Below are 10,262 nucleotides of genomic sequence, written 5' to 3'. Positions count from 1 at the left end.
ATTGGTAAAATGTGCTTGGAAAAAAATATAATCAGAATATCAACTTGCATAATAATTATGCATGCACTGTATTTGTCCTCAATGTTGTGATTGGTTGTCAAGGCAGCCAATCAGAATTTAGCAGCCTTGGTCTCTGATTGGCTGGAATTATGGCACGTTGTAACGCTGGGCTGTGAGCTGTTGGCATTTAGCGAGCACAGGGGGCACAGGGGGGCATCAGGTGAGCAAGCTAGTGAAACATAGCACGCGCAAAAGAGAAGGTCTGCACACATCCAAAAACGTATTTTAAATGCAAAATTGATTTCCGTGCGCTCGAAAGACTTTTTTTCTTTGCGAAAGGAACATTTTCTCCACAAACTCAGATCGCGCGCGTGCAAAATGCACTTTTGTGCGCTCAAAATATGATCTTTCGCGCGCAGAATTGTGGCAGAAATGTAAGCCCATAAAATATCACAAACACATCTCAAAAGCAAACATTTGCAATCACCTTTGCCATAACATTAATTCCTGTTAGATGTCTGTGTGTTACATTGTATGTTGTGTTTTGCAAAAAGTGCTTTATGAAATTGAAAACTCAATCAAAGGCCAAGAATTAGCTTATGGTTTTGCAGATTCGGTGTGTGGTTCTGGGTGTTTGAGTGTCAGCTTTCAGAAATTGTGACACAAGTAAAGATTTTGTTTGTAAGCAATTGAAAAAAATGTCACTTGAATCCTTTTTAATTTTTAAGATGTATTTATTTGCACATTTCACAAAATTGGTACAAAAAGCATAAATATAAAACTTGAATTTATGCTTAATATTTGTATGCATATATCTAACAAAATGATTACAAAAAGCATAACATATGTGTAAGCATGTAAGCAATTGAAAAAAAAAATGATATATATATATATATATATATATATATATATATATATATATATATATATATATATAATTTTGTGAGGAAATTCAGAATATTTCTTTAAACAACGGATTTATTTGAAATGACACATACTTCACATTATAAAAACCCATATTTATGAGTTAAACCTTATATGCCAAAAAAACAACGTTTGTTGGAATGTTTCATAATTTGAAATAAATTGCACATTCAAGAATTATGGTCTTTATCAGCTTTACCTAAATAGTAAATTTGTTCACCTGATAAATATATCACATTATCCACTTAGTTTAAATCAAAAACTCCATGGCTTTTTTTTTTATTGATGACTTAATCCTTGGTCTCCTTCCTCTTTTTTTCTTGTTTGGCCTGTTTTTTTTCAGGGCCCGCACTGGTTTGAGTTCATCAAACTCATTTTTCTTTGGTGCCGCTGTCAGTTTGGGCTTCGCTGGTTTAGGATTAGGTTCAGATTGCGCAGGTCGGGTCTTTGTGGTCTGCATGGGTTTGTTTGGTGTAGGGGCTTTGGTAGAGATGGAGGTCTCCTTGAAGGAATGAGCATTTTCTCCAGAACAGTTCTTAAAGATGGCTGCCTCCATCACGGACTGACCTCGCAGCTCAGAGGGGTAACCGCACACAGCCTCAACACTCAGACTCAAATTTTTCAACCATCTGAAAGAAAGAGTTGAGATAGATAGATAGATAGATAGATAGATAGATAGATTTTTTTCTATTAAGTTTTCCTTTCAGAAATTCTACCGCTTTTATACATTTGGAAAGTCTTCCAGCCTTAAATCCCCTGAAACCCTGGCTTAATGTAATGTTTAATACACTTCACAATGTTGATAACAAAGAATGGAATGTATTTTTGCTCAAAAGTAATCTAAAAGTAATCAAAAATTAGTCAGAGTGCATTACCTAATATGTGTAATCCAATAGATAATTATAATACGAATTTAATAATAATAATACATTAAAGACTATAATTTCCGTCATGTAATTTGTTATCAGTATAGACTATAATTTGTAAGATAGAACAGCAGATGAATGGATGGATGGATGGATATCTCACCTGTAAAATGGTAGTAATTTGCAATCACACATTAACGGATTTTTGTTAAGGGTAAGGTATTGAAGTCCAGTAAGAGGTGAAAGGTCAGGCAACTCCTCTAGCTGATTCTCTTCCAGAGACAAAGACAACAGACCAGGACCAAACCCTGCCAGAGACCTCGCGCTCATCTACGACCACAAATCAAACATGAAGACAGAGAAAGAACATTTTCTATTATCCAGATTAGTAAAAGCAAGGATTAACTGTTGTTTCTTTATCATTTAAAGGAATAGTTCACTAAAAAATGAAAATTATGTCATTAATTACTCACGCTCACGTCGTTCCCAACCCATAAGACCTTCGTTCAACTTCAGAACAAGAATTAAGATATTTTTGTTGAAATCCAAGAGCTTTCTGACCCTGCATAGACAACAACGCAACTGACACGTTCAAGGCCCAGAAAGACGCATGTTGAAGACTGACACGGAAAAGAAGAATTGTTGAATAAAGAAGTTAATTTTGTTTTCTTTGCGCATAAAAAGTATTCTTGTAGCTTCATATAATTACTGTTGATCCACTGATTTAACAATATCCTTACTACCTTTCTGGGCCTTGATCGTGAGAAATTAATGACAGAATTTTCATCTTTGAGTGAACTATACTTTAATAGTGCATAATATTATTAGTAGTTTGCCATTTGACCTCTACCTTCTGAAGACTCATTCTATCAATGTGCAGGTGCTTTAGACTTTCAGCCACCGCCCGAAATGCTCTTGGCCCAATCCAGCGAATCGGATTCCCTGAAAGGCGGAGCTCAGACAAAAGAGGGGTATGGCCTAGTGCATCACTCGGCACTTCTGTTAGCGCATTAGCTTCAAGATGAAGGACATCCAGCTTGGGTGCCGGATCCAGAGCTTTTGGCACTATGGATGCGATGATGTTATTATTGAGGTAAAGGCCTGACAGCTGAGGGACCGAGGAAAGGAGCCCTGAAGGCTCTAGTTTAGCTAGAAGGTTTCTCTCCAGATGCAGCTCGAGGAGTTTGGGAATGTGACCCAGTGTATCTGAAGAAGGAAACCGAGTGAGTTTATTGCCTTCCAGGTGAAGGTACATGACCTCATGGGCACCCTCAAAGGTTTTTGTGTCCAGGGAGGACAGTTGGTTGTCAGACAGGTAGAGATACATTAGCCCCTTCATGCCCCGGAAGGCGCCACCCTCGATCTCATGGATCTTACAGCTGTCCAGGTGAAGAGACACTACCTCTGGGACACCAGGGAAACTGTTGCTAGGGAGATAATGGAAATGGTTTCCACGCATGTCAAGCAGAAGAGTGTTGCCAGGGAAACCAGATGGCACTTTAGTGTGGCCGCGGTCCTCACATGTAGCGTGCTGAACTGCAGCCTTGATGGTGAGAGTGAGGAGAACACAAAATGTGGTGAGACGGAGATATGAATTAGATTTGAGGTATAGTTCACCCAAAAATTTAAATCTGCTGACAGTTTACTCACTCTCAGGCCATCCAAGATGTAGATGACACTGTTTCTTCATCAAAGTTTAGCATTACGTAACTTGATCACCAGTGGATCCTCTGCAGTGAATGGGTGCCATTGGCAACAGTTTGAAGTTATAAATGTCTTAATGATAGATTTGTTTCTTACAAATATGCAGCTTTTCACTTTTTTTTCACATTTTCACAAAATGTTAACTGATGGCCGTGTGGGTTACTTGTGGATTATTGTGATGTTTTTATCAGCTGTTTGGACTCTTGTTTTGACGGCACCCATTCACTGCAGAGGATTCATTGGTGAGCAAGTGATGCAATGCTACATTTCTTCAAATCAGTTCTGATGAAGAAACAAACTCATCTACCTTTTGGATGGCCTGAGGGTGAGTAAATGTTCAGCAGGTTTTCGGGTTTGAAACTATTCCTTTAAGTTCATATTTTTGTACAACTGACAAGAACAAGGATTATGTTAAATTAGAGAATAAATAACTAAAATTCCCTCCGCCCTTTTCCAAGTCTTTCTCACCTCACAATGGCAATTCTTTGGGCATTTGCTCTTTTTCTTTGGCTTGGCAGTTGGCACAGCCTTTTCTTGCACTCCATCTTCTTCTTTTCCTTCTTTTTCTATCACATCCGGCCTCAGCGCATCATGTGGTCTGCAGCGGAGGTCCTGTTCTTGAACATTTTGTAGAGGTTCGTCTGAGAGGTGTGGCGGCCAAGCACAGGCCCCATAGAGCTTGATTCCTGAGCTCAGCGCCCATCTCTTCAGCCCTTGCAGTAAACATGTACATCTGATCGGGTTCCCTGAAGGACAGTGAATGAAAGCTATCACTTCACAGTTTGATTTTGAGATATTTTAAATGAAGTTTAAATGGAGAGAAATGTGAAGAGAATGTATGACAATGTAAGACAATTTTAGAATAAAAAGAATACTCTTAATTCAACTTAAATAACTTTAAGAATTAGTAACTAACTAAAATTTTCATAAATAATCATTGATCTTTACAGGTTTTCCTAAAGCTTCAGTAGGGGAGGAATGGAAAGTGGTTCATTAGAAATGCCAATGAATGAAGGAAAGAAAGATTTTTATTATTGTTGTTGTTGTTGTTAGATTTTATTGGCTTAAATATAATTTCTAATGAACTACTGCTCAACTGTCCTACTGAAACTTAGAAAATAATTATAATTATGATTCATATGAACAACAATTGTTTTTATTGTTGTTGATACTTCCATTATATTATTATTATTTCTTTATAATTCAGTTATATACTAATATTTTTATAAGCTGAACAAATAATAATAATTCATATGAATGATAATTCAGCTATGTTACTGATCTTGTTGTTGTTATTAAATGACATTTCTAATATAAAAATGCAGATAATTTATATATAAAAGATAATTAAACATAATTATAGTTGCAAAGTTTGTTGTGAAAGTAATTATACTGGCTGAGAGGTTAGTGTTGTAACAAACTAAATACCGAGACAGAGGGCAATGCTGTATTCATGATTACCGCTGAGGTTAAGGCTGGTGAGCTGTGAGGACATTTCGAGGGCCTGTATGTAAGGGAGCTGGTTGTAGCTCAGATCTAGGTGAGAGATATGAGGAGACAGAGACAAAGCTGATTCAGACAGGTCCTGCAGGGCCATGTGGTGCAGAGACAGATGTGTGAGTTTCGGCATGGACACACTCTCCTCCACCAGATATGTTATGGGGTTAAAACTCATATCCAGGTGAGTCAACTCCACCAATCTTAGACAACAAAAAAAAGACAACAGTGAGTTCTGAATGTCTGCTTTATACCAGAGGATATCTAAAATCAACAATAATTCATTTTGTTTGTCAAAAATCAGTCGCTACCTGGTCATAGTTTTGGTAGGAAAGTATTGGAGTTCATTATGGTCCAGGTTTAAGTGTGTGAGTGCAAAAAGACCAGCAAAGGCTTCCGTCGCCAGATTATTTAGAGAGTTATGACTCAAACGCAACCACTGGATATTCAGCATTCCCTGAGAGACAGATCACTGGGAATTACTCAGGAGGAAAATTATCCATATCAAAAAAAAGTCTAACAGAAGATTAGCACACAAACCAACCAACAAAATCAGTGTAAACTCAGATTGGAAAGATTATAACATAAAGCAATGGGACTCTCTGAGAGAATTCTAGAATTCACTAGAAAAAAAACGATATATATTCTCAATTGAAAGTATGAGGTTGGTAAGATTTGTTCATGTTTTTGAAACAAGTCTCTTATGCTCAACAAGGCTGCAGTTGTTTGATCAAAAATACAGTAAAAATAGTAATATTGTGAAATAATGTCGCAATTTAAAATAACTTTTTAATTGTAATATATTTTAAAGGGGTCATATGATGCGATTTCAAGTTTTCCTTTCTCTTTGGAGTGTTACAAGCTCTTGGTGCATAAAGAAGATCTGTAAAGTTGCAAAGACTAAAAGTCAACCACGCCTACCTAAAACGGCTCGTTCTAACACGCCCCCACATATCTACCTCACTATGTGGAAATATTAGCATAATGCCGCCCAAATGTGCACGCAAAGAAAGAAGGCGTGGTTTCAGGAACAGTAGTCGTGTTGAAGCAGCATGTCAGGGAGATGCTGTGTTTCAGTGCGAAAGCAAAAGCACTTTATTTAGCCTTCCGGAAGTAGACGCAATTAGGAATCATTGGTTAAGGTTTATTTACAACAGAACAGCACAACCCAGATGTTCGAATTTCTGCAATGCATTTTATGGACGACAGTTTTTTGAACCTAGAAGAGTACAAGGCTGGCTGTGCACAAAGGCTATATCTTAAAAAAAAAAAAAGGGTAAATTCTGTCTTTGCTATGACAATCTGGCGTTTCTGAATCAGCGACTGTATGCGGCTTGTGTACTGCATCATCACTGTGTCTGTCACGCGACTGTTGCCCTTTCGGGCTTGAACTGATGGTAAAACTAACCACATTATTAACTGTCTTGATATTTACTTTGAAAGCTGAAGCGGTTATGGTAAGGGGCGTTACATTTCCGACGCGTGCTTGTGGTGTTCGGCCAATCACAATGCACTGGGTCAGCTGGCCAATCAGAGCAGACTGCGCTTGTCAAAGGAGGGGGCTTTGTTGAAAACGACGTGTTTGAGAGAGGCGGGGCATAGAGGACCTACAATAATGTACAGTGTTTGAAAAATAATGTGTTTTTTTAATATTAAAGGATGTTAACATATTCTGTTACACCAAATACACAAAATAATGATCTTTAAAATAGCATATATGACTCCTTTAAAATAGATTTTATTCCTGTGATGTCAAAGCTGAATTTTCAGCATCATTACTCTTCAGTCTCTCAAGATCCTTCAGAAATCATTCTAAGTTGATGATTTGCTGCACAAAAAACATTTCTTATTATTATCGATGTTGAACACGGCTGCTTATAATTTTCTGTGGAAACTGTTATGTTGAATAAAAGAATGCATAAAAGAACAGCATTTAATTGAAACAGGAATAATTTCCAACATTTCAAATGTCTTCACTGTCACTTTTACTCAATTTAATGCATCTCAAATTGCTGATCGGTAGTGTACCTGGAATGCCATGTTGGGGAGGTAGACTAGCTGGTTATGAGTGAGGGAGAGCAGGTTTACAGAGTTTAACGCAGCAAACGCTCCAGGGTGGATCTCTTCAATGCGGTTCCGGTCTAAATACAACTGCTTCAGTGATGATAAACCGTCAAACGATTCCTACAGGTGGGGAGACAGTAACAACATAGCTAAAAACACAGACACATGTCAAACAATCCGCTTTAGAATGATTTGACCTCCATTCATCTAAAATGAACACACTTCCACATCTCAAAGAAAACACCTGGTAGAGGATGTCAATATGGTTGCTAGTGAGGTCAAGCTGCACCAAACGTGAAAGTCCCCGGAGCGCCCCCTCTCTGACGGACTGGATACTGCATCCCTGCAGGTTCAGGTGGGTCAGGTAGGGTGTGTGTTTGAACGCATTTTTAGGCAGTTCCCCAAGATTATTCCTCTTCAGGTCCAATTTCACTGTGATCTGAGATGAAAGCCATTGCAAATACTGCATATGAGTACTGTATGTTGATCCACATGCTCATAATAATGCTAACAGATCCTATAAGTTAGTCAGGTTATTTTGAAAGGCATTAGAGGTGTTATTAACCCTGCATACCAAATGTTACCCATTAGGAAGGAAGTTCAGGAAGGCACAATATTAAATGAGAGTCTGTTTGAATCAGTCTGTTATAGTGTCATGCATCGTCTTGTTGTTTGATGGTGCACGCCATGCACAATCTGGATACAAAAGCAAACTTCAGAGGCATCAGACAGTAAACTATGATCATGATATTAAGACACAAGCATGATGATTTTTGTGTGGTGTTCTGTACTGGATGTGGAAAGTCACACTCACCTCGTTTATAGTAGGAGGAATATGTGTGAGATTCTTCCCTACACACATCACAGTGAGCTTTGTGTCATCGCAAACACAGACGCGCAGGCATTTCGCAGTCTGACCCGCAGGAACAGAGGTTAATAAGAACAGAAGCAGACGTGCTACTATCAGCCTCATGGTGCCGACCTCCTCCAAATGAACCGATACAAAGGAAACTGATTATTATCTGCATTTGAACATAATGGAAAGATAAATATACAGACAAGATGGTGCAAAGTTTCTAGCAGTGCATATTTAACAAAAACCTTAAGACTGTTTTTTTTTGCTTAGTTTTATATTTTCTAAACAGGTGCAGTAGGCCTATTCTTTCATGTGTAAAAAATGTTAGCATGTCCATTTATATGTACATGAAAATAATAAAAAGTAATTAAAAAAATAATAAAAAATACAACACTACCATTCAAACATTTGGAGTCAGTATATATATATATATATATAATGTTTCATAGAATAAGTAATTTATGCTTGCCAAGGCTTGCCTTCAGTTATCTGATCAAAAATGCAGTTAAAAGAGTAATACTCTTTTAATTTTTAGTTTGAATCAATTTGAAATGTAATATATTCCTGTGATGCAATGAATTTTCAGCAACAGTCCTCCAGTCTTCAGTGTCACATGACAGAATCTCAGAAATACCATCCACATTGTTAATGTTAAATCTTTTGAACAGTAGCATAAACAAAATTAACACGAGAACAATTATTGTTACAGTCTATTTAAAGATTGTATTCCTATTTCAAACCAAACACAACATAATACTTATATCTTTAAACACCACTGGTAAATTCTTGCATTATGACCTCTGATCCCATCCTGCCCTTAACACAACTAACACAGCGGTACCACATTTCACAGGGCTCCAAACTTTAGTGCATGAATGGAGAAAGACAAAGAAGTATTTTACTCATTTCCATTTTTAAATCTTACAAAATATGACGGTTTCATTATGCAGAACTTAACTTGATCAGAGTAGGGATGAAACCCCTTAATATTACTGAGCTGAATGTAAACTACTGTTTCTGCAAAAGAAGATGATGAAAGAAATGACAACTCACCTCTGTTAGGAGTTTAAACTGTATATAATCCCAGAACTGGAAATTCTGCAGCTCTAAACTTGACAGTGATGAGGAAATATTTTCTTGATCTCGCAAGTGTGCTACGTTTCGTTGCAAGTTGGTTTAATATTACAACTAAACATGTAGCCTTTAGGCTGAAATCTTTATTCTGCGCCTTCCGTTCTCGTCCGCGGCACCTTGTGTTATCACCTGACTAGCTGATGTGAATGAGAGAAAAGCACCACTTGATGGCCCCCGCCTGTAGATGCCAGTTTAAGCTGCCGAGTTCTGCCGGGATCTGACTCCCCTCGAGTGCCAACATCGTATATTTTTGATCGTGTATTTAACTGTGTATTTGTCTTTGATCATGTATTTAACTAGACTGGTATGATTTACAACTTGGACTGTTTAGCTGTGCTTTTATTGTTTGTGTGTTTTTACTACAAGTGCTCATTTTCTCTATTGCAATATTCCTTATGAAACAGAATGTGTTTGTTAGGGAGCAGAACAATTTCAAATGTTTTGTTAAATCTGTCTAAATTACTCTGCCCTTATGCTGATAACACTGAAAAGCTGTGAAGACCTTGTGCTTATGCATCGAGCATATCAATAGAATGCCATATGAATTCTGCAGTGCTGCCGAAATCATACCCCCCTGTATTAAATGCTTATTATTGAATCTAAACACTTGTGCTTTTTTGCAGGTATTCTACAGGATTAGATGTGTCACCAGAATGAGTTTATTTATGAATTCGGCAGTTGACAAATATGCTGTCAAATATGATGTATTTCATGTAAATTATATTCTGTTATGTTGTATGAAGCATTCATGTGCATACAACCATGTACATACTATCCGTGTGTTTTATTGTACTGTGTAATTGGTTCAGTGTACTGCTGTTGTTGTTTCTGTGTACTATAAAAAAGCTCCTTCTGTTACAACAAATTATTTTTCTGTGCAAACATATTTGGCAATAAAGGTCTTTCTGCTACCTCTGACTATAGACTATAGTGTCCTGATGACCCTGTGCCTTTAGCTAAATTGATATAATTTGAACTGATTTCAGGCAAACACTGTTTTCATTTGCCACTAACACTGATACTGTCCATCACAGACCCATATACACAACCCCAATTCATGTCATGTTACTCATCTGGCACTTATCCTAATCAGTTTACTTTTAGTACCACTTTTTCATCATATTTTTAAAATGATTTCACAGTTCTATTGTGAATAACATGAGATGGGAAAATCATTAAGTGTTTTTATTTAGTTTACATAGTGTTACAATCACATA

General features: G+C 37.3%; 1 protein-coding gene across 1 annotated transcript; it reads right to left on the bottom strand.

The window, feature by feature from the left end:
- Nucleotides 1-1,155: 1,155 nt before the first annotated feature.
- Nucleotides 1,156-8,028, bottom strand: LOC107583320 (chondroadherin-like protein). The gene is made up of 9 exons (XM_016269498.1): nucleotides 7,870-8,028; nucleotides 7,300-7,494; nucleotides 7,020-7,175; nucleotides 5,303-5,448; nucleotides 4,956-5,194; nucleotides 3,963-4,240; nucleotides 2,641-3,333; nucleotides 1,954-2,120; nucleotides 1,156-1,553 (listed from the first exon to the last, which is right to left on the bottom strand). The coding sequence occupies exons 1-9, from the start codon at nucleotides 8,026-8,028 to the stop codon at nucleotides 1,175-1,177; spliced, it is 2,412 nt and encodes an 803-aa protein (XP_016124984.1). The 3' UTR covers nucleotides 1,156-1,174.
- Between the last annotated feature and the right edge of the window lie 2,234 nt (nucleotides 8,029-10,262).

Source organism: Sinocyclocheilus grahami, unplaced genomic scaffold (assembly GCF_001515645.1).
Source record: "Sinocyclocheilus grahami isolate Dianchi unplaced genomic scaffold, SAMN03320097.WGS_v1.1 scaffold52.1, whole genome shotgun sequence".
Taxonomy (NCBI): Eukaryota; Metazoa; Chordata; class Actinopteri; order Cypriniformes; family Cyprinidae; genus Sinocyclocheilus; species Sinocyclocheilus grahami.
The sequence above is the reverse complement of the archived record's forward strand: the minus strand, read 5'-3'. Positions and strand labels throughout refer to the sequence as shown.

Excerpts from the sequence above, each read along its gene's own strand:
- LOC107583320 (XM_016269498.1), bottom strand. The coding sequence starts at position 8,028 with ATGAGGCTGATAGTAGCACGTCTGCTTCTGTTCTTATTAACCTCTGTT. Across the intron at positions 3,334-3,962 it reads CAAAGAATTGCCATTGTGAG|GCTGCAGTTCAGCACGCTAC; the intron begins GTGAGAAAGACT and ends CTCACCATCAAG. Across the intron at positions 2,121-2,640 it reads ATAGAATGAGTCTTCAGAAG|ATGAGCGCGAGGTCTCTGGC; the intron begins GTAGAGGTCAAA and ends TTGTGGTCGTAG.